Raw genomic sequence first — 24,216 nt, forward strand, 5'->3', positions numbered from 1 at the left:
CTAATTCATTCAGGAGTTGATATTAACTGGGGGGGGGGTTGTTTGTGCAGCGAAGGTTTAAGGGGATTTGTAACTTTGTAAGGTTAAAAATCACCGGGCAGTTTAACCCATCCCTTTAAAATGGTTAAAGGGACAGAAAGCAAACCATATAATGCATCGCAGTTAAATAAAATCAGATGATTTAAGCCAACATGTATTTAAGAAGAAAAAACAGCCAAGGTAACATAATTCAACTTTTTATCTTTGACTGGACAAGACCATATCATTAACTTGATTTAAAGTAAGTTTAACTCTCCATTTTGAACATTTTCCATGTGGTCTATCAGCCACTTTATACTATTGTGAAATACACAGCCGGTATGTTCCTAAAACCAAGAGCTACAGATTTTGTTCAATAAATGTGTGTTCATGGTGATGACTGAACATTTGTTGTAAACGTGACTTATACTTATTAGTATTTAATGACTTGTTTATAATTTATCTCCACTACTTTGGCATTTGAAAGTAAATTGTATGAATGTTTGTGAGTCAATCTGAACAGGGTCTGGATGTTGAATGAGGAAATGGCTTCCAATCGTTTTGCTTACAATATTAGAAATTAAAAGTTGATTTATTGACTGATCATAGAGAAATGCATGTAATTTCATTAATGAAATAAGTAATTTTATTATTTGCTCTTAGCTGCTCAAAATAAATGGAGATTTTTCAGAAAAGAGTGCCTTACTATTTGAACTTTTCTAATATTTTAACTTTAATCGCTGAGGTCTTTTAATGGCAATTTATGGGTGGACTAACACAAAATTGGGAGAAAAGAGATAGGCGACATGTTTAAATATTTTAACTTGTGGCATGTCCATATTTGTATTCATATCTCTTTATTACAATACACATAAAATAGATTGAAAGCTCCAAAGCGGTGCCATGTATCATAACTACCATACATATAAAAACACAGAATGGGAAGCAATTTCACAGAAACAACCATCCTGATATATAAGTTTAGAAGTAGGTCTTTAGACTAGCAAACACAACGACACAGCAAAAAAAAAGGCGTGCAAAGCAAGATAATAAATTCAGATTTTATGTTCTAAGGTGTGCCGGAAAATAAAGATACAAACACCTTGCTAATAATTAAACCACATTACCCTTCGCAAATCATGCTAGAGATACAGCGTGACACACTAATAACCATGCATAAAATGCATAAAACAAATTTGTTTTGGTATACAACTTATTGCTTTGAGCAAGGAACATGACTGAGGCTAAATTATGTCTAGTTGGTAAAGCCTGATTCGAAACAATATCTCTTGAATGCATAGGTATTAGATGCATGACTGACAGTGTGTGTTGCTACATACTGCAACTTGAATGTTCAAAGCAGGGAGTGCTTTAGATATTTACACATGTAATCTGAGCAGATATCATGTGTCTCACATCACTGAAGAGAATGGGCGTACAAATGAGGAAACATTAGTAGAGTTCCTGGCAGGCTGGAATAACCTCACTCCTCTAAAATAATAAAAAATACATTAAAAAGAAACTGGCCAATTAAAAAAAAAAATCACTCTGACAAATAATATAAAATAAGAATATAAGCACAACTCAGGGGATGGTTAAAAAATTACTAAGGCTTGTTGAAGATACTGAAAAATGAATGCAGGAAAACAAATTGATATTTTAAATGTTTTTATTTAAGTTTTGATTTGGTAGACACCAGATTTTACGGACAGTAAAGAGAGTTAGGGAGGGAGAGGATTGTTTGTTTAAACCCCCCCACATTTACCGTTCATATTGAAATAGCAATAAGAATAAGTTTTGAACGTTTGTCTTCTTAGAAAGAAATACGGTTTGCAAATTTTTCTGAACTTGACTGGAAAAAAACATTAATGTAGTTTATTCTCAGATATAAGAACAAATCCAATAAATTAATGAAACACGCATCTGGGTGCATTAGAGGTAATGGTAATTTTATTAATATTGCACATTTTCAGCAACAAGGCAGTACAAAGTGCTTAAAGTCTGTTGCTGAGTAAAAGTGATGTGGTCATATTTACTATAAAATTTAAGATCAACAATGACAGTACTGCTTGTCAGGATACCCTCATGTTGACCCACAGTGCTTCTTTTAGACATTTAGTAATCAACAGTTTTTGTTTAGCCAGGAGGCACTTCTTAACATACAGCCTTTTGGCATGTTTTCTTTGTAAAACTGCAGACATTAGGAATTACATTCAGACTAAAATGTAAATCTACAAAAGCATTTAAATGGCTGAAAAGATATAAGGCACCGTGAAGAAGGATAGTGGTAAAAAAAAATTTAAATTATAATGTAACAGTCATTATGTAGTAACAGAGGAGAACAAATTAGTGACACTGTGAAGGTATTCCAAATTATACACAAATATAAATGACCATAGATGATGTTCAACAAAGTAAAGATATAAAACCTGTACAAAAATGTTAAATGTGAACATACAGATTAAGATATAATAATGCAACACTTGTGTTTTCTTTAACTTTTAAATACACCATCTCGACTTGTAAGCATAATAGAGTTGATAGGAGCGGACCTCCTCTTACATTCTGCAACTTTTAGAAATCATTTTACCATTTATGCATTTCACGACTACTCTGTTAGATACCAGCATGGCGGCAAATCACACAGCACGATGGGAAATACCACAGTGAGGTCAGGTGATACCCGAAGACAGAGGCTTACCTACAAGAAACAAGAACACCCAGGATGAATACCATCATGCTAATGAAATTAGCTCTTGTCAAATAAAACAGCATAGACCTTGTAAGGCAAGCTAGATCACCTTACAACTTTGAGCTTTCAAATAATGAATCAATCTGGGGAACTAACCTCTAAAATGTATTCAACCTCCAGGACGGCGCAGTTTAAGATGGTTGGGGGTGCATTTAAGGGAATAGGGAGCAGCATCTCAGTTTGCACATCTGAAGTGTGAGCTCTGATAGGGTCCCCAGTGAACTTGGCTAACTGCAAGGCCACCTTTTTCCTATTCGTCCTGTGGTAGGTGTAGTACGTCTGCTTCTGCTGGAGCTTCACATTTGGAGTAACCGTTCTAGTTGAAGCATTGCTAAAAATGCACATTACTTTTGCCGTTTCTCCTGATGAAAAAAAAAGTATTCATTTAAAGAAATTATATATTGTTGTATGTTAAGTACCAGATCCAGGGAAGGCAATCACACCAGGTTTAAAGGCTTTCTTCTCCAAGCTGACTGTCATTGTGATGGGACCTGATGCACACCACAAGCAGCACAATGTCTTGTAGTTTGATCCTGAGAGCGGGGCCTGCAGAAAATCATCATAGTGACAGAGGTGCAGCAGGAAGCCTGAAAAGTTTGATTCTCCAATTGTTGGTTTAAGTTTATTTTCTCATGCAGAGCAAAGAAAAGAAATCCAATCTCAATTAAGTGTTTTTACAACATGGAAACTTTATAATCGCTCTTCTTTTGTGCTACAATTATGAAGAAAAGTAAATATTGGTCTAAAGAGACAGCTACAAACACAACACGCAAATCTGTCCCATAGCACTGGATAAAACATAATTATTTAATTCTAATTAAGACAAGCTGTTGGTATTAAAATGAATTTAAATGGCCCTACAATTAACATCTCCTTATCTGTAGACCCACTACACATATTGTATATATAATCAATTTATTGAGCACAATTTTTTTTCTCTCATTCCTGACATTTGCTTATTTACCTTTACCTAAAGCCACGATTTTAAGAAAGGTTACAAAAGCCCCAAATTGTCCCACATAAACATCAATCAGACATGGTGCAAAAGAATCTACAGCAGTATAGCAAGATCAAGTGTAAATTACTCCTCGCCCTAAAAAAAAATATTTTTCTTCTGACAATAAATACAATGAAGATTTGGTAGTACCACAGAGTATTGTTAGACAGAGTTAAAGATTACAGTGATGGCAGAGAGGTCAGATTTGATCACTCAAAGATGAGTGATCAAAACACCTGTGGAAACATGCCTTAACAAAAGGGCAGCAACAAGTACAGGAAAAGTTTGATCTTGTTTATAACACATTTTATAATGAATACTCAGAAATAACTATATGTGGCAATGGACAGTAAAAGTAGACATCAATAATTTGACAAAAATATGAGCGTTCTAAATCAGGAGTACCCAAGTCCAGGCTTCAAGGTCTGCTATCCGGTAATGTGTCGATGCGCTCCTGCTTCAATACACCTGAATCAAACGAATGGCTTGTTACCAGGTTTAATCATGTAGTTTGAATGAATAAACCGACAGGTGTAACCACCGGTGGCTTAGCAAACAAGTAGAAGATAAACATATCTCCTCTGCGACTTGCAACATGACGCAAAAACCTAATCTGGGCAAACTTTAAGAGTGAAAAGGAAAATGACTGTTAAAGGTTGTGATCTATGGAGATGATTTAACTCTGGTAGCTAGTCAACCCACAGAAGGAAGCAAGCAAGGAGAAACATTCTGGAAGAAGGTCGTCAGACGCAGGTAAATCTCTTCCTATGAATCCAGATGAAATGTTCTTTGTCAGCTCGGCCCTAGGCTGCAGCTGGATGATGAATCTCCTCCTGAGAAAAGCGCCAACTTAAACACCGTAAAGCTTAAAGATGGCACCATGGAGCACAATGGAGCTGCAGTAAAATTAAGATTGAGTTCTGCATACGACACAAATCTCCAATTTTCTCTAGAAAAATGAGCTGAACTGTAAATCAAACGCCTTTTCTTTCAAAGGAAATATTCAAGCATGGCCACAATCTTAACCGAACTTGTGAGAAAACGTTTGGGACGATCTTCCATAAGGCAATAAAAATTGAAAATAAGCAAAAGAAGGAAGGAGGTGTTTTGTTTTTTTTTCCAGATGGATGAAAATATGACCTGTCTGAACAATTTCAATAAGCAAATTTGAAGTCTAGACTTAAAAAGTGCAGAAGCTACAACTGCGTGCATGTTGAAGGTAGCTTTCTGCACATTCTGGGTGCAGAAACAGCAGAAGAGGGATCACTGACTTTGATTTTTCTAAGGTACATTCATTTGAAAACATTGCTTTCCTCTTACGTTTGTTAAGTCAGAAGACATGGGGCAATTTAAAAACATTAAAATTGACCATGACCTGTTAAGTACATCAATCAACTTCATTCACACAACAGAGCATTTATTTTCCTGAGGAAATGGGATTTGTCAGGAGCTGTCTCACTTACCCACAACTCTGGCTGGTGGGGATCAATGTAGTTGACAAAGTTCAGTTCTGTTCTGAAGTCCTTGGAGAAATGCCACGGTCTGTCGATGCTCACTGTTAGTGAGTAGGATATCCGTCCGTGTATTCCACAAAAAGAAGGAGGAAAGTTTCTATGTTGGTGCAAAACAAGCAAAATTACATTTGATGGGATCTGAGAGAAAATGAATGGACTGGGAATGCCAAAGGAAACAAAAAGTACACATTTCTTTATGAAACCTTGATGTACAGAAAGCACGCAAATATTGACACAAATGTCTTCCACAGGTAAATGAATGTATCAGTAGGTAATTATTTAATAACAGACATACATATCAATACTGTCATTTTAAAATTGCTATAAGTTATGAAACTTCTCCAGAAGTTGCTGAAATTATTTGAAGGGACAGAATCAGCCCAGTACCGGTTCATATTCTCAAGCTCTTGGAATTACACTTAAGATAAATTAATTTAATCAAAGTATGTCTTGAACATATGTGTATATATTACATCTTAAGAAGGGTACATCGATTGCAATTTTCTAGCCGATCATCAATTATTAATCTTCAGAGAGTTTGACCTGCTGATTATGATTTTGGCCAACACCATTTATTTTTTTCTTTTTGTCTGAAATGTGGCAGAATCTGGCGAGGAAATTGCCGAGTTGGCAACATTGGGGCGACTATTGTTAACGTGGAAACCTGACTTGGTGGGCCAGTCTATCGGTCAAACCTCTCTTGCAGCAGAGAAGAGAGGTTTATTTTTTTGGACCTTCGCTATGGAAGAAAAGGATTGGCGGATAAAATCGACTTCACATTTAAGTAGGTCCAGTTTCCAAAACTAAGGAAACTGGCACCAATAACTTGGCTGGCCGACAAAACATGTCCTACATGATACATGCACATGGCATATAATGTAACCAGCACAGTCAGAGATGCACTGAGTTCATAGCAGGCGTTCGAATAAGCTAAACCTCTGACTGTTGATTGCAGCAATCCACATTATTAGAAGAAATGAAATGGAGGGCCCCGAAACCAAATTTTGCCTTGGGCCCCATGGAGGTTTGGGCCGGCCCTGCACTTACCCCACCGGAAGCTGGCATGAAAACGAGTAAATATGCGTGCCTGCAGCGAGTTCTGTTGTCCCGTCAGCAGCTGTAAAAAAAAAAAAAAAAAAAAAAAAAAAAAAGTACAAACGATTACTTAATACCATGCATGCAAACCAGCGCAGAAAGTTGGTTAGAGCGCGTACCCGTGTTGGTTTGTATGATAGCGCTTTTGTAGGAGAAGAACTCCATCCTTCCGCGGTAGGTTCTTCTCTGAGTTCTCCTTGATCCTGTGGACCACTTCACATTCGCTTCTCCTTTTATCTTCATCGACAAGGCGCTAATCTTCATCCCCTTTGTTAAGTCAAAACTGATTGTTCCTGTCATAAGGTCGCCTGCAGAGAACGTGTTTCTCTCGTCAAGGCTGATGCTGAAGTTCCTGATCGTGTCTCGAAACATCGTCAAATCACGACGCTGCGTGGATCGTGGGAGATTTGTGACTTTTTTAAAGTTTCGCGACTTTCTCGGTAAATGCCATAATTGTAAAGGGAAGAGGTAGGTAAGTAACTGAATTACGTTCAAAACAGACCGGCAGGAACACGCCTTGTTATGAGGCGGAGCAAATAACAAGCCACCCAAAACTAAACAAAATCCTCCTTAACATTTTTTCTTCCTAATAAATAGACTGAATCTATATAAACATTTACAAAGAAAAAAAAAAGGCAGAGTGGAGAACTGGAAAGGAAGCGTGGGTCGAGTTCATGGGAAGATGAACTCTGACCACGCCTCCTTTTCCTCTGGGAAAGGAGGCATGGTCTTTCCCTGTTAACCCAGGGAAAGGTTTTCCCTCTTAACTTTCTTGAAAGTCTTATCATTTGTTAAAAGACAACATGGAAGCATCAGCAGGGATCTAGTTAGCATTTTTTTAAAAGTACTTTATCTCTAAAGTCCAACAATTACAGGTATTGTAAAATAGCATTTAATATTCAATCAAAACAGCCTTTTTCATGCACTTGTATTAGACTGTACAGTTTGTTTTAAACTCTGTATGCTGACTTTACAAGACTTTTTACCTTCTGGTTGCATTTCTTTCAATTGCAGAGTTGTTTGAATTTCAGCTTAGACTGGATCACTAAATTAAGTAGTGAGAGTCCTTATCTTGTAATTAGCGGGTTCAATTCCATATCCACATGTTGATGTGTCCTGATTGTCACTTAGCCCAAAGTTTCTTTTGGTGTGTAAATTAGTTTGTGAGTGTAATTTGGTGAGTATGGCTGTTGTGTAAAGAGCTATGAGGAGTAAGTATGACTGGAAAATGCAATATAATTCAGGCCAAACCTTCATGTTATTTTTTAATAAAAATGGTTTCAAAAATCACACACTGTGTTTTAGAAGATCTGGCTTTAATTTATAATAATTCAGACAGTTTTCAAAAATGTTGAAATGTTTTTTTGAGCTTGGACTGATCATAGGAACTCCAGATTTATTTCGAGCTGAAATAAACATTCACTCAAGCTCCTGCCCTGAAGCTAACTTCAGCAGTGTCAAACAGACACTTCATTTTATTATTTGTCCATAATGCTAATACTACTATGAGTATTACTAATACTAATACTACTACTTCTAATAAAAGTTCTAATACTAATATCAAAGCTGAAGTATGTTATTTAATTATTTTCTGTACTTGTTTGACTCTACTAAAATCAACCACTAGATGGCACTAAACTCTTACATACTCAATAAACTGTATGTGTGCGAATCAGCACAGAACTTGATGGACTGTGTGTCACATTCTATGCTACTGGTAATTACAAACTGGCCCTCCAAGTAGCCTTTCATACAAAAACCTTCATTTTACTACCTGTTCTTTTTCCAACAACAATATCAGAAAAATAAACCTTTTTTTTCAATAAGATGTTATTGTTCTCCTTTTTTGACTTGTCAAACTAAATATATTAGACCAGAGCTGTGTTTTAACACACTGATTTGGCACAATACATCTGTTGGTATGGGTCTCTATAAATCTTGATTGTACGTGAAGTCAGTATCTTTACAGTGACAGATCTGTTGAGTTTACCTCCAGTCTCTTAGTCAGACTGAACAAAGTCCAGTCCTTTGCGAGGAGAACAAGATGAAGCTGACCTAGAGTTAAAAAAAAAGTGTATGGACATACAGTAGTAGCATTTGGTTGGCATTGTACTTCATATGTAGTCCAGTTAAGTCGAAAAAGCATTTGCTGTAAAGTTGAAGTTCTGGATGTTAAAAGATTAGATTACTGTGGATGTAATTTTTATTCCTGACCCAACAACCGAAAATGTTTAGCTTTCAGGCAGGGTTCTCATATTTTTATTCATGATGTGGATGTTTCAAAAAGTTTATCATTGAGTTCCAATGCTCTCAGGACATTTGAAACAGAAACAAGCAGCATCACTGATCCTCCTCACTTCCCAAATATTCATCAGTTAAGCACATGGTTCCAATTAGTGCCAGTAGATTTTAGAAAACCGTGCATATCTGTGATTGTACAACAGACTATGTTTTCAACAATATTTATTCTTAACATTTTCTCCCTGCTAAGCAAATGTATTAAGAATAAGGGTAAGGATTACAATAAAATAAAACAATGTGTCGTTGTGCTACTGCAATAAAGCACTACTTACAGTGGCAACAAATTTTCCCCTGGTCCATTTGGCTTTCTATGTGTTTCTATGTGTTTGTAGAAAGCTGTTTAATGCATTCTTGTTGCACATAGCTTCATCAGTCTAAGATGATGGCGCCTAGGTTGGCCAACCACACACAGACGAATGCACCCAGACGCCTGGCTCATCATCTTCACTTTTACATGTTCTCATGAAATAGTCGGCTGATCCCGACAACTGTGACTGGCACTTTTGATTGATCCATCAGGTTCATGCAACTTGTTTCAGTCAAAGCTCACCGTCGCAGCCAAATGATCATGATAGAGATCCCTCCTTTCGTCACTCCTCACACTTCATGCTTTTTATTAATATTCAAACTGCGTCAGCCTATTGTACCCTTGGCTGCTTGTTTTTTCAAGACTGGAGTAAACATTTGAGATAGTTAGATCTAAATCCAGAGTGAAGTCAAAGAACCCAGAGGATAAGCATTTTATTGATCTGTACTTTCTGCACAGCACCTCCCTCCGCTGGTTAATCCACAGGGTCAGCTCTAATGACATTGAGGAGCTCTTCTGGCAGTCGGCACTGCTGCTATTTGCAATTTAGATGGAGAGGAATGGGGGAGAGCAGGAGGTGGTGGGTTAAATCTGGAGGAAAATGAAGAAGTCTGACAGTGAGCAGCAGTAGGCTGAAGAGAAGAGAGGATGGAAAAGAAAGAGGAGGTGGTGTGGAAGCACTGCAAGAAAAAATATTTGGTAAAGTGGAACATAGATGGAGTGAGGGAAACAGAATAACATAAGATGAACCACACACCTGACGTTTTAGATTTGGTGGTATGAGGAACATATCTGAGATTTCTCATATATTTTGCATTTATCGCAATAAAAGCAGTTTTTCAGAATTTCTAGAACGTACATCAAAGTGCAAAGGCGTTCATACTTCTCTGTGTTTCATGCATTTTGTCACATTACGGTTACAAACCGAGGTGTATTTTCAGTGGGATTGCATGTAATAGTCTAAAACAAAGTAGCACATGCGAGTCAGAGAAAGACACATGTTGTTACAAATAATACAATCTTGAAAGATGTGGCGTATCTGCCTTTTGTCCCCTTTACTCCGAAGCCCCTAAATAAAATCAAGTTAACCTAACTGCTTTCAAAAGTAACAGAGTTAGTATATAGAGTCCTTTCAGTTTAAATGTATCTCTTCTCTGAAGGCCCAGAGGTTTGTTAGCAAACATTAGTGAACAGGTATCATCAGTGATACCAAGAGGCACCGCAGACAGGTCAGGGAGAACAATGTGAAATCAGGCTACCCAAAAAATTTAAGTATGACAAGGAGAGTATTAATTGGAGCTAATTCTAAGAGGTGCCTGGTAATTCTGGGAAAACTGTAGATATGCATAGCTCAGGTCGGAAGATTTGGTAACATGACAACTGTTCTTTGTTTACTCCACATATTTGGATTTAACGGAGGAGAGACTAAAAGAAAGCCCACGTTAAAAATGACCACATGCTAGTAGTAGAAGATACGCAGCAAACATCTGAAGAGAGGTGTTCTGGCAAGATATGACCCTATTTTGCCACAGATACAAAATGTCATCCGTGGCAAAACACAGGTATGGAAAAAATGCCCATCACAGTTTCAAAATCTAAAAATCATTTTCCTTATAATTCAAGGTCATGTGGTGTTGAAAAAATGTTATGTTGCATGTATTTTGAGAATGAAATAGAAAAAAGCCTCTGAATATGAAACACTTTATTTCGTAGACTTTGTTAACCTAGAGGATTTTTTTTTCGAACCAGCATTTTTAAATATTTTGCGTTTTGTTGAATAGGAAAGGGTTAAATCGGTTGGATATGTTCACTTATGTGGCTTTTCTTTTCTTTTCTTTTTCTTTTTTTTTGCACCCAAGAATTCCTGCGGCAAAACAGGAAGCCACAGAGGGAACAGTTGGCAGCCCTAATCTTGCGCAGATCCTCTGATAGCTTTCTTCTTCCCAAACAATGCTGGTCGGGACAGAGGAGGTTCCTGAAGGGTGCTGAAAGATCCAACAACCAGGCAGAACCCAGCTCTTTGTCAGCTTCTGGCTGATTAACACGCAGACAGGCTCATTTAGGAGCAGGAAAAGATGGCATTAACAGTCTCGCCTCCCAGTCTTTCACATCCTCTGTCTGCTTCTTTCCTTTCTTTTTTTTTAATTTGCAGTACATTATATGTTAAACAGTTTTCTCTGTTCTTGTTTTTTTCCTCAGAACATTATACATAAAAGCATGTCTGTCATATACTTCTTTTCCTCTGTTTTGCGTGGGATTCGACTAAGTCAGTCTGTCGGGTGGTTCAGGAACTGTTTGTCTTTCCAACAACTTTATTATGCAGAAGTCAGACAATGGAGGGGACCTGTTTGTGGTTTCCAGTGAGATTTACATGGTGAAGTCACACTGAAAGAAGTCATTCCTAACAGAGCATCGTACCCTGTGGTCAGACTTTAAAAGCCAATGCCACCATGATGTCATGTTACCACAGCGCCGGCACAGCAGCTAATGAGTCAGAAACAATACTGTGTAGTCTGCAAATCAGTTTCTGTCAGTCTCTGGTCAACACACAAACTCCCCGACACAGTCGCACGAAGAAGAGCTTCATGTTACTGTCTGTAGTTTGTGTCTGAATCACTGCTCCGTCTTAAATCATGAGCGTTAGGACTGTAAGACAAAGAAGGCGCTTTGTTCCGTCGTCATTCTAAATCCTCCCTTAGCAATTACCGTTCACCTTCCAAAGACCTCGGTGAGGAGCAGAGCAACACTTTCTTTTAAAGCAGCCAGTGAAGCATGAAGACACTGCCGCTCCACAAGCAAAGCTGAGCCGCTCTCCTTTTTCTGCTGGCTGTAACTCAAGCTTTTTTGCAAAACATTACGACTCCCTTTATTCCTGCAGCAGCATGTGTGGCAATTGGTTGGTACCAATTATAGAGGGGTTTAACTGAGAAAATGTGTCACATCAGTCTTCCCAAATATCAAGTTTGACCTTTATTTTACATTTTCTTTTATTTGAGAGGATGAAGCGGCACTCAATGGTTATAAATCCAAAACACATTAGACTACAATGTTTACAGAATTCCAGTGCTGTATTATTGTTCTAAAACCATTCATTTGATTTAGATTCACCTTCTGGTGACTTTGAACAGTTACAAATCCACTATCTGCTAACTAAATAATGGTGGATCAAATTAAAGATACGAGTCAGAAAATCGTACTATTTTACAACACACTGGAGATGTTAGTTAAATCTGCATCTATGTAAAAGGAGAAATACGTTCTTTTACATATTTTGTTAAAACTATACACTAATGTACCTTCCTATTTTGAAAGTTGTTGCAATTGTTTTTCTGTGGCTGAATGTTTGCTGTGGAAGAGGAAAGACGTGGTGGCGCTTCCTGGATAAGATTATCAAAATTCAGAAACTAGTCAAACTGGCTATTTAACGAATTTATTGAACAAACAGAGACCGCAGTAGGAGAATGATACACAGCCCTGACACCGCTCTTCATCATCATCAGCAGATTGGTCACACACTGCCGTGGGGTGTCATCACGTTCCTCAACTTGTATTTGTTACCACTCTGCCTGGTCGCTCTGACACAAACTGCACATTCATGCTGATCCCTCAAAGTTTCAAAGAAAGTGCTTGATATTGGACCACAACCACTGTGCTGACTTTGACACCAGATTGTCCATCATCTCTAGTTCTTAAAAGGCCCAGTGGTGACTAATCAGTTTCAATTATTCCAAAAGGCATCATTTTCAAATTATTGCTCTGATGGAAAAGATGCTTATGCAGCAACAGCTCAACTTCCAAAAGTGGGCAGGGTCAGACAAAACTTTATAAGCAGGTTCCATTTCGAAAATATAACCTCAGTTCTCACCTATCGAGGCATCATCGGCACAATTAGACCTAGATCCAGCCTTTTCAGTTCCCTGGTGATATCCAAAAAGCAATAAACCTCCATTCCTTCAATAAATATGACAGAAAAAAGTAAAGTGATTTGAAATAAAATTAGCAGACATGGACATGGTGTAGATTTAAATTAAACCCCTCTGTGTTTTCCTTGCAACCAGATCAATTTCATCCTCTGTTTATTCATCCCACTTTGTAATTGTGACCATTAAAGGCTACAATATTTCATGTAATCTTCAGGTGTATTGCTACAGCTCAATTCATTATTTATTTATGTTTGATTTGGCTAAGTGAAAGAAACACTTGATTATGCTAGCTTTTATTTGAACAACATGCTTCACACATCCTCACTGCCACTTGAGGAAATTGTGGTAACCATCACTCAAGCAGAGGCTTGTCTTGCAGTGAATAGTCAGTATGTATAGCTCTGGTCCACAAACAAAACTTTACAAAGCTGAACGATTGACCGAGAATAACTACTGAGGGTCAGAATGTTAAAGGAAATTTCTGACACACCTGTATACCTCTGTTACTCCATACATTATGAATCTCAGTCTTTAATCTTGTAAAGAACTGAGAATAACTGAATTGTGCTCTAACTATTACAAAATAGTAAGTTCGGACAAGCAGCAATAGAAGAAAAGCTGATTTTTTTTTGTAGTTAACACACATGGGAAAATGCTGCTGTGCTAGAGTTTAAGGAGAATGCTTGGATTAGTTTTACATGTCTCTAAGTTTAATGAAAGATTTGAAATTAACCGTAGAGCTATGATGGTCAGTACTCTCACAAGCATATGCTCCACCTGAAGACTGCATGCAATCCTTTGGCATGTTGTCCTTTTTGTGCTACTAAATCCAAAAATGTGCTTTAGACTAACAGCATAAGAGGTTCCTTTTCTGTATATACACACAGACACACACACACACACACGCACACACACACACATATGTCCTCATCCATTTCCCCCTCTCTTGCATTGTTTTTTGGGTCACACTCATCTGCAGCCTAATTACCCAGAGTCCTCTGCGGCAGCCCGACCAGCGCTCCACTGCTGTTCTGTCAGTCACATCAGCACCCAGCACACGCTCTCCTCGGCTCAGATCATCAGGAGTTTCGCGGATGGAGAGCCTGCTCAGAATTCAGAACAGGGCTCTGCATGCATTTAATTGTGTTGGAGTTTTCCACCTTGGCTCAACTGCTCTTTTTCTCAACTTATTCCCGGGATGAAATGCTCTTTCATGTCAGCAGTGTAATTAACTTAAGACATTAAATCTCCAAAAAGTCTGCTTGATTGGATTCGTTGCTTCCTTGATAAGATGATAGCATACATGCAGAATATTTGAATCACAATGACAAGTTGTGACCATAGTGTTCACTCTAATAAGCTAATGATTACAATGGGTTCACAGGCTATGTAAACATCTGTATTGCAGCTATTATAATTCTTTATATACAAACAATACATACTGGTGGCAAAATTGCTATTGCCACTTTCAATTTTACTCTCTCAGTTCCAATAGACAAAAACTCAGTTGGAGAACTCCTGTAAAGAGAAGAAATCATGGAGAAATGAGGTGGCAGGTCTACATGTCCATGCCACACATGGACATGTAGAGCTGCCACCTCATTTCTCCATGATTGGAGAAATGCAGACCATTTGTGTGCTCCACACAAATGGTCTACATGTCCATGCATGGACATGTAGACCATTTGTGTGGAGCACTGTCTGCTAACAAGATCTGGAGCATAAATCCTGGTTGCAGTATTTCTATATGGAGGATACATGTGCTTTCTGTACATGCTGGGACTCCAGCTTCCCCTAGTCCTAAAACATGACTGTTAGGTTGATTAGACACTCTAAATTGTCGTTTCCATATAAATCATTATGTGTGACATAGACAATAAATTTTATGCTTCCATCTCTCATGATGATCTCCTGTTTCTTATGCTTCTGTCAACCAAAGCACTTTAAGAGCTGGATGTGCTGCATCTCTTTAGAAATCAGTAACATATGTGGTTGGCTGTACGAGAGGCACATGTAGAGAGAATGCTTTTGCTCAGCTTTCAGAACAACTCTGCTATTGTGTTTGGTTTTGTTTATGTATTTTGTTTTTTCTTTATGAACATCTGATTTTGTCCTGAACTCAATCCGGCACTGACGGAAACATGCACGATGTGTGACACTGCCCATGTACTACACACCACCCTGAACTAGTCTTCCAAGTTAAACACGTCTCAGACGGCTGACTCCCTGCAAAGACCTGACATGCGTTAGTCCGCTGAGCGAACCAGCATAAGAACAGAGGGATTGGCACAGCAGGACACAGAAGACCAGGTCAACTTTTTCATATCGTGTAATCAGCGAGGTTCGGAATCACACTTATTAAAATATTTTCATCCCTTGCTTTCCCATTGCATCACACTTTGAGAGCAAACATCTTTTTCTTGAATGCTGAGCTTATTTCACCTCCTGCTGTGCGCTGTCATGCTGAATCCTGTTCAATAAACTATGTAGCTCATTTACAAGTTGACTCTGTTTACCCTAAGCAGCAAACACCTATGGAGGCAGGCTGCTCCATAGGTGTCCATTGGAAGTTTTCAGTTTTCTTACCATCCAATTTTAGTCTTTACAGGCAGATGTAAGGGATTTGTAACTTTTTCCGTCATTAACAGAAAGCTCTGGCTGGGGCTGGTGTTTTATCAGCAGACAGAAGAGGGCGGAGGGAACAGCTAATGTTGTTTGGAGGAGGCAGTTTCAAGATGCCCCATGACCAGAGGAGGCTATGACCAAAGGGCTGTTTTCTTTCCTTCTGTGGCCTTTCCAATTTTTTCTTGCTTGTGTAGTCACCACATCTGTACATATTTGTTACTGTGAGTCATACATGACAATCTATAAATTGTGACAATGTGACCCATCGGTGTTGTGAGTATTTTATTAGTGAGTTTATGTTGGAAGATCCTAAAAGTGCAGCTGGTAATATTTGCTATTGAAAGAGGTTTTTACGCCTTGATTTAAACCGAGCGAAGAGGAAAACTACTGGCTCCTTGTCGGAACTGAAACCGAAAATCACAAAAAGGCAATAAGGCATCCACAGTGGAACAAAATTTATTCTTTGAGCCTCATGTTTCTGTAAACTTCCAGAACAATTAATCTCAAGAAGCTCTTTAGTGTGAAGACTTAATAGATTGCTAATTAGCATCCTCACTAACTGACACTCTCAGTGGAAATATAGGATTGCATCGCCCATCGACGCAATCGTATATGCAAAATGACTGTTTGCCAAAACTCCAAAGCAGTTGTTGAAAAGATGGGCAAGGTGTGTGTGGCATTGAAAGGGAAATAAAAAGTGCTGTGGTAAAGGATAAGAAATAACAATAGTAATTATTTTCCTACAGTTTATTTCAGGTAAATATATATCTCTCAATATTCTAGTAATGTGACTCTGTGATGATTCAGTTTACTTTTCCAATCACCCAGATTGGGTTGATTTTCACCCAGAAAATCAACCCAATCTGGGTGATTTACGTAATGCTGTACGAATATGAAATGATCCAGGCCTGAGTTGATTTGACACAACAAGGTTGAGTCACAGACTTGATCTTTCAATTCCAAAGATCAAGTGCACATTGTCTAAGCTTAGTGCTGCCAGTGACAAGACTGAAAAGAGATTATCCATTCATCCATTTTTACTGCAGCTTTGACGTTGCAAGGCCATGGGAAGTTGATGCTCTTCTCCAAGTCAATGTTAAAGAGATGGAGTGCGCCTTTCCATGAAAGGGCATAATAGTAAAGCACAGAAAAAACAATCGTCCATCCGCACCATTCCACCTAATGGCAGATTGAATCAGAAAATTAACCAAAGCATGCATGTTTTGGTTAGATTGTTGGAATTACCTGGAGGAACAAGTCCTCATAACTGATCCACTGTGCGATCTTGAATGATTTTTGTGTCTAGTTATATTATTCCTGTGACCGTGGGGCCGATGCCAGTAGGAGTTCTCCCTGCAATTGGTGAGCTGCCGGCTTGATTCCCACTCTGGTCACCTTGGTACTTGTGTCCTGTGTAGAGCCACAAACCAAGATAGAGTTTATTAATAGGTGCTGAATATAATTCTGAAAGCTAAAGAATTCAAACTAAACAAAGTCGGAAACAAAAAAAACCCATAAAATTTCTTCCAAAAGCCTTTTATCATTGCTACCCTTCTGTTGCAAATTTTTGATGCAGACATATCACAAAACTTATCACCATCTTTTTTTTAATAGTTTTTATAATTAAAAACTTTTTTAAAATTGTTTTTATAATTAAAAACTTTTCTAATTAGATTTTTTTTTTTAAGAGCCGGAAAGGTCAAAGAACAACACATAACTCTGGACCTGCAGGTTTGAGATGACTGTAGTACACTATCAGGAGAACATAAGAATTTACTTTAATTATTTCGTTCTTAAGGTTGGAACAGAATGTCCTCCTGTCAGCAAAACCTGACATATGGTCAACACAAAACTGCCTGCAGTAGATGGTTCCACTGCGTTTCAGAAAAAGTCAGGGAGGACGCTAAAACTGAAAAGGCAAAGGAATAAATATCCAGCGGGAATTTCTCAACAAACAACTGAATTTGACTAATATCTATCTATCTATCTATCTATCTATCTATCTATCTATCTATCTATCTATCTATCTATCTATCTATCTATCTATCTATCTATCTATCTATCTATCTATCTATCTATCTATCTATCTATCTATCTATCTATCTATCTATCTATCTATCTATCTATATCTATCTATCTATCTATCTATCTATCTATCTATCTATCTATCTATCTATCTATCTATCTATCTATCTATCTATCTATCTATCTATCTATCTATCTATCTATCTATCTATCTATCTATCTATCTATCTATCTATCTATCTATCTATCTATCTATCTTCATATGACATATTATCCCAAAGATGACCTGATAACCTCTATATTTTCTTTATATTCCACTTTCAGTTCAGTTTGTTCTGTTATGTCTTTCTTTCTCCTCCGTCCTCTGAAACTCAAGCTTATCACCTCTGATTGGTTGTCATGGTGATAGACCCTGGGGGGGACTGATCCCAAAACCAAAAGTTTAGCTTTTATTTTATTTTTTATTTTTCCCAGGGTTGCTGTCTGGGGGTTGCTCTTGCATGTTTGAGGAGGAGGAGGAGGAAGAGGAATGAAACAACAAGAGGTGAAAAGAGAATGTGATATGTTTCAGTCAGGGAAAAAAAATGGATGAGACATTAAGGGGAAGAAGCGAGAGACAGGCACAGAAAGAGGAAACAGGAGGGAATGAGGCAGCACACATCCATTCCAACTAGGTCACATCGCAGGAGCATTGCGTAAGCATAAACACTGCTGCCCCTGTGCTGTACCCTTAGTGCACGCACACTCACACAATCACACTGCAACAATCTGTGTCTTTCCAGAACTCACTTCTGTCTGGGAATCAGCCACCTTGCATGATGGTCTGTCTTGCTGACAACATTTGAATGGCATTAAACTAAGATTTGTGCTCATCTTTCTCTCTTGTATCCTTTTTTTTCTCGGATGAAATGTTCTGAGTACATTAAGGCAGCAGAGTGAGCTGTCTTGTCTGTTAACTGCCAAACTGGACAGGAGCATGACACAGCATTTGATGCTCCATATCAGAAAGCACACCCACACCACTGGCTCTGGAGACGTTAGATTGTTGTAAGGCAATTCGTGTGTTGTTCATCAACTATCTTCCCCTTAACTGAGATCGGGATGTGGGGGTAACAGGTCAAGGAGGACAACTCCAGCTTTCCCTTCCTTGGCGTCACTCATTCCTGGGGAATCCAAGGTGTTGCTTGGCCAGAATCATAATGAAGTCCTTCCAACTTGTTCTGGCTTTTCTCCTAGTGGGACAAGTCCAGCAAACCTCCACATGAAGGCATCCAGGAATCATCCTGATCTGATTCTATATCTGTAACACATCAAATGACACCTTTCAGCATCTAGAAGCCACTGCTCTGGTCTGAGGGCACCCAAATGACGGAGCTCCTCACCCTGTCTGGAATGATAAGAATCATAGATATGGTGCATCCTCCACCCTATGGAAAAAGCTCAGGTACATTTTTCTTAGTTGCTCTGGTCATTTATTTATTATTTTGTTGCATCAGAATTTAAATTCTCAAACATACTGGTTCAATCTTTAAACTATTGTGTCACTTTTGTACATCAAAAAAGGTGCTTCTCAATTTTTTGAACAAGTTGCAAATGCTATGATGGTACATCCGAGAGATACTGTATAACTCTCTGCTACACATTTCCTACATTTGCAGTTGCTATTGTCATCATGTTGATCAAAATGTATTGTGTTGGTATCTGCTGCATAGTCTCATCATCTACAAAATGTATGCTTAAGGTCATTGCACAAGTCTTAACATGCAAAATGTTTGAACAAGTTTTTATAACGTGTAAAGCACGTACATACATTTCAATTAGATTTTTTTTCAAAAAAAAAATCTGAATTGGAAAATTCTCCTACGTGAGTTTTTAACTTTCTCCAGTGAAGGTAAGAGTATGAAGCTTTCAACCAGTCAGTGATCAAACCAGTTTTCTGAAATAGCTTAATGGTGCATGTCATGAACCGTGAAAGGATTTCTACGTGGTGCAATTTACAACATTAAATTTATATATTTTGTATTTGAAACCAACCTGAACTGGATGAATCAATGATGGCAACAAACTGCAACATGTGGGAACAAAATAGGGGAACAAATTGGCAAAAGGAAGGTTGGAACTGACCAGAATCCATTCACACTGCAGCAGCAATATATAAGCCATGCTTTCTCTGTCTGGTTCCTCCCATGCTCCACACTTTAATGGATGACCTTACACTTGTGTGTAAAACAATAATGGAAATGTGCTGTTTGTGCTGCGTGTGTGTCAGCAGAGGGTGTGATTGACTATAAAGGGAACAGCCAAAGCCAGTCGCTCAAAATCCTTGTTGGACGGTTTCAAATCCCCCACTCGGCTCAGAGTGAAGAACATGAGGGAGGTACTGCAGATGTGCGTATGTGAGCATGTTTTCTAGAAGTACATGTGTGCCGGATTCTATATGTCAGTAAAGCCTTTCCAGTGTAGGAATGGGAGAGATGCTGACAGACAAACAGAAAGAGACACAGATCTACAGAGTAGAGAGAGAAAAAGAAAGGAGAGAGACAGAGAGAGAGAAAGACAGAGAGAGAGAGAGAGAGAGAGAGAGAGAGAGAGAGAGAGAGAGAAAAAGAAAGGAGAGAGAGACAGAGAGAGAGAGAGAGAGAGAGAGAGAGAGAGAGAGAGAGAAAGAGAGAGAGGGGTGGGGTTAATTTGAAGTGGGCGGGGCTAAACCCGTCAATCAGCGGTGGTTGTCTGGCGAGCGGGCGGTCCTGCACAGCGGGACATCCAATGGGAGTCGACGCTGCTCGTGTCGCCATGGTGACGGGGCTGTGCCCAAGGAGGTTGTGATGGGTTGACAGGTGCGTGACAGTCGGAGGCTCTCTGTAAGCATGTACGCCAAAGGCAAGAGCAGCAACGTGCCGTCCGACAGCCAAGCCAGAGAAAAGTAAGTTTTTATTTATGGGGGAGGAAACAGCGGCTCTGAGGGAAGTTCACGAGCGGCCGCGGGGACCAGTCACACACTGAGCTGCGGCAGGGGAGGGCGCAACGAGACTCACTCAGTTTGCACGGAGCTCTGTGCCCAGCGCTCTGCAAGCCCTGGAAAGTTCACTGCTTCCTTTTATTTAAGATAGACATTTTGTCAGGAGCTCAAGACGGTGGTAGGGATGGAACTATCTTTAGTTTGAGCTCCAGGGTTTTCTACATGCATTTGTTCTGAGACGTTTTCAATTGAAGTCCAGCAGCGTCCTGCTTTGTGACGCCTTTGCATGTTTTAATCTAACACGTATTGGTAATGTCTATCTTTGGTGTATATTTTTTTATTTTATTTTATTTTATTTGCATTGCGACACTGGTACGGATTCGATGGTGGCACCATAAATAGTTTATTTGTAATCATGCGGAGCGAAACTCTGCTGGAGCAGTCGACCGGAGCAAAAGAGAAAGTCGGAGCGTTCGGCTCCCCGGAGCCGCAATGTGGCTCTGTCTGGGGGACAAACGCCGGTCAGTCCCACCTGCAGCGGTGGGTGAGATGTGTGGCTGCAGACCGAGACGTTGTTCTGTTCGGCTGTCCTGAAAATATCTGAAATGGGAGTTTTTGTGCTTGTCGATGTATGAGCTGCGCTTAATCATCTTCAAATTGAGTTTAACCCAGGAGGCTCATTAGACAGGAGCTTTTACTGTGGCGAACTTGACAATTTCAACATCTGTTCACGAGAATGATAAACTAAACTTGGAATTTATTTTTATTTTTCCCCTCTGTGCATATGTTGTAAGTTAACACGTATTGGTAATCTTCTAAAATTAGTGCCAATCAACATTGCCACTAATTTTAGAAGATTGTTCAATGAGGTTTTTTTTTTTACTTTGCTTTATTAGTGAGCTATTTATAAAAGTATTTATCCTTCATGTCTTGTTTTGTTTTGTGTAGCATTTAAACTTTTTAATAGCCATCACTCCATCGCAGCTCTGCTCTCTACCAGCTTTTACAGCATCATAAAGTCACTGGGTTTAGTACACCAACCTGAAGTTTTTAGTGCCCTCTTTCCTCAGCTCACCTTTTGGAAAACTTTATGTAAGTGCTCCTGTATTCAGCTATTTGTATTGTAGTTCTTAAAGTTGCTCATATAAAAGGATGTTTATTGTTATTATGCGTACTTAACGTACATTGATGCATTATGTCTGACTCTGGGCTGGAGGCTAAGCATTTTAGTGTATCGCCATTGTAATGCTTGTTCTTTAGTGCCCTTTATTTCTGCACCAGTAGAAACATTTTAGATTTTGTCCGATTTTCTAGTACATCTATGTATATAGATGTGCACTTTTTAATTAATTAATAATTAGTTATTATTTTTTGTTTAAGTCTGTTGGTGTCTGAACTTTTTGTCACTTGTTGGCAAAATTTTGAGTCAAAAATACTCGAGGACCAAGAAAAAACAAACCTAAAAACAAATCAATAAATAGTAAATAAAGTCTTTTTTTTTTTTGCAGGAAAGGGATGTTAAAGTGAAAAATGATTTTGTATTAAGAGAAAGGGATCTCATTCTCTATTTTTGACCAAATTCATTCTCAGTAAACGAACAGGATTTCAATGACTTTCTTTCAAAATGTTAGTTATGTTTAGCCAAGTTTAATAAAATCTGATGCATGTAATGTACCAGCTTAAGACAGCTCACCAGAAATTGCACATGCTCTAAAGTGTAAACAACCGCGTGGGGAGTTGGACCATATCTAAAATGTCTTATGCATTCCTCTTGCCCTGATTTTAATTGCTTAGTATTTGGAAATGTGGCCAGCGCACATTCACTTCCTCCTCTATCATTTCCAAACTACAGCCGGAGATGGACTGCAATTCAAAAAGAGCACAGAAAATTAACATCTATGATTCACAACTTTTCCTTCTGTTCAATGATTGGCCTAGTAGAAGTCCTAACAAGTGCAATGGTTGAAATCCTAGACGAAGCACTGAAGAGTGATGAGAATCGAACAAAAATGAACATCGCCAAGCTTGGGTTTGTTTTTGTTTGCCTGAAATACAATTTCTGCAGTTGTTTTACACCACTTAAAAACTTGAAAAATCCACTTAGTGATTTACAACTAAAGGAATAATAGAGTAGTCCTGGCAACATAAGAGACTTTGTTGGTAAAAGACTAAGGCAGTAGATTAATCTTTCTGTCAGGATGGATGGTGTGCAAGACCAGAAATTGAAGGGAATTTGACCAGGCTGAATATCATTGATGTTGTGCCAGTTCACCCTTAGCATGAACTTGATATAAGTCCACACATAATTCACAGTCACACGGACTAGTTCTCATTCATTCATCACTCTTTTTAGGTAAAAACAATGAATAAGTGTCTTAATTATGTCATTGCATAATGAGATATTTAATAGAATTACTTCTTGTTCTCTAAAGACTGCATTTTCCACAATGCTCATATAAAGACTTTCTGGTGGACTAATGAGGCTATTTTGTTGCGCATGTTAAGTGCTGAGAAGTTCTTGAGCAGTTATTTCTAGCTGAATACCTGTACGATTATCTGCGACAAAAGTCAGTAGTGACAGAATGGACTTAGATGTGAGTTTATTTCCCTGCTCATTTCTGGTGTACCTGCAAATCCACACAGCGTGACGTACTTCTTACCCGCAGAAGGCTCTTACACAGTGTTGCAAAACCAAGGAACAGAAAAGCAGCCCAGCATAATACGATAAGTTTGGTGGTTCAGGCATGTGTGCCATAATGACCAAACTCTGCTCACACACAAACACACAGAAGTCATCTGGCCCTTGCCTTGTATGAGAAATGTTGCAGATGATTCCTACTTTGCAGTTTACGTCTTTTATTTATAGCCTGGATCAAGTTTAACAGGTCTGAATGCTTGTCCAAAATGTCAGAGTTTGGATTGTGAGGAAGTCAATCACTAGCCACAGTGTCATTTGTAAGCACACACACATATATGTATGTGTGTTAAAAATGCTTGTGTCTCCTGTTTAGGTTAAATCCAAGGAGAAGTCTATAAAAGGCCACATTAATGCACAATTAATGACTGTTGGACATTTGTTGTGTGTTTTGAATCCAGTAAGTAAACAATGTGACTGAGTATTCATCTTAGACCTTTAGCCAAGTTCTTTATTATAGATCGATATAAAAGGGACTGAACAGTGGGTTCTGCTCTGTCACTGGCTTACTGCGTGTTCTGACTGAGGCAGTGATGGAGAGCTTGCTGCAGGCCAGAAAGAGACTTCCCGTGAACACTGCATCTCTGGTGGAAGGACATGCACTGACACTTATTCTGTAGAAGTTGCTTAAAGACATACAGAACATCCGTACAGCGATGCCGTCATATCATGGGGTTTGTGACAAATAACATTTGTATGTGTTGTAAAGAAAACAGTGTGACTGATATTGATGATAACTTACATTTTATATTTCATCAGCAATATCAAGCAATAGGCAAAAAGCATAAACGGTTTTTTGCACATGAACACTGTTCATTCTTTTGTGAAATGCCAAACTAGGCTTGGCCACCCAGTACCATACTGCCAAAACCTCTCCAGTAGAAGAATCTGTTGTAGTAGTGCTGCACTCCACAGATCAGATCTTTATTGAGGAGCAGTAAGAAGAAAGTATATGTTGAAAAAAAATTCACATTTATTTGGGAAAAACTGCAAAAGGTTTGTGGA

The 24,216-nt window shown here is 38.6% G+C and overlaps 2 protein-coding genes across 4 annotated transcripts in view; one reads left to right on the plus strand and one right to left on the minus strand.

Annotated features, from left to right (window-relative positions):
* Window positions 1-1,690: 1,690 nt before the first annotated feature.
* Window positions 1,691-6,811, minus strand: LOC129372075 (arrestin domain-containing protein 3-like). Its single transcript, XM_055049080.1, has 6 exons — window positions 6,496-6,811; window positions 6,329-6,398; window positions 5,231-5,378; window positions 3,214-3,316; window positions 2,867-3,132; window positions 1,691-2,719 (listed from the first exon to the last, which is right to left on the minus strand). Exons 1-6 carry the CDS (start codon window positions 6,746-6,748, stop codon window positions 2,627-2,629), a joined length of 933 nt encoding a protein of 310 aa, XP_054905055.1. The 5' UTR covers window positions 6,749-6,811; the 3' UTR covers window positions 1,691-2,626.
* A 13,462-nt stretch (window positions 6,812-20,273) lies between these two features.
* ssbp2a (single stranded DNA binding protein 2a) overlaps window positions 20,274-24,216 on the plus strand; it is a 50,053-nt gene continuing 46,110 nt past the window's right edge. For all 3 annotated transcript variants that reach the window (XM_055048931.1, XM_055048932.1, XM_055048933.1), the window contains exon 1: window positions 20,274-20,480. In XM_055048931.1, the coding sequence (XP_054904906.1) occupies window positions 20,425-20,480 (56 nt within the window). In that variant the 5' untranslated portion in view covers window positions 20,274-20,424. The remainder of the gene's footprint in view (window positions 20,481-24,216) is intronic.

Source organism: Poeciliopsis prolifica, unplaced genomic scaffold, assembly GCF_027474105.1.
Source record: "Poeciliopsis prolifica strain line A6 unplaced genomic scaffold, Auburn_PproV2 SCAFFOLD028, whole genome shotgun sequence".
Lineage (NCBI taxonomy): Eukaryota > Metazoa > Chordata > Actinopteri > Cyprinodontiformes > Poeciliidae > Poeciliopsis > Poeciliopsis prolifica.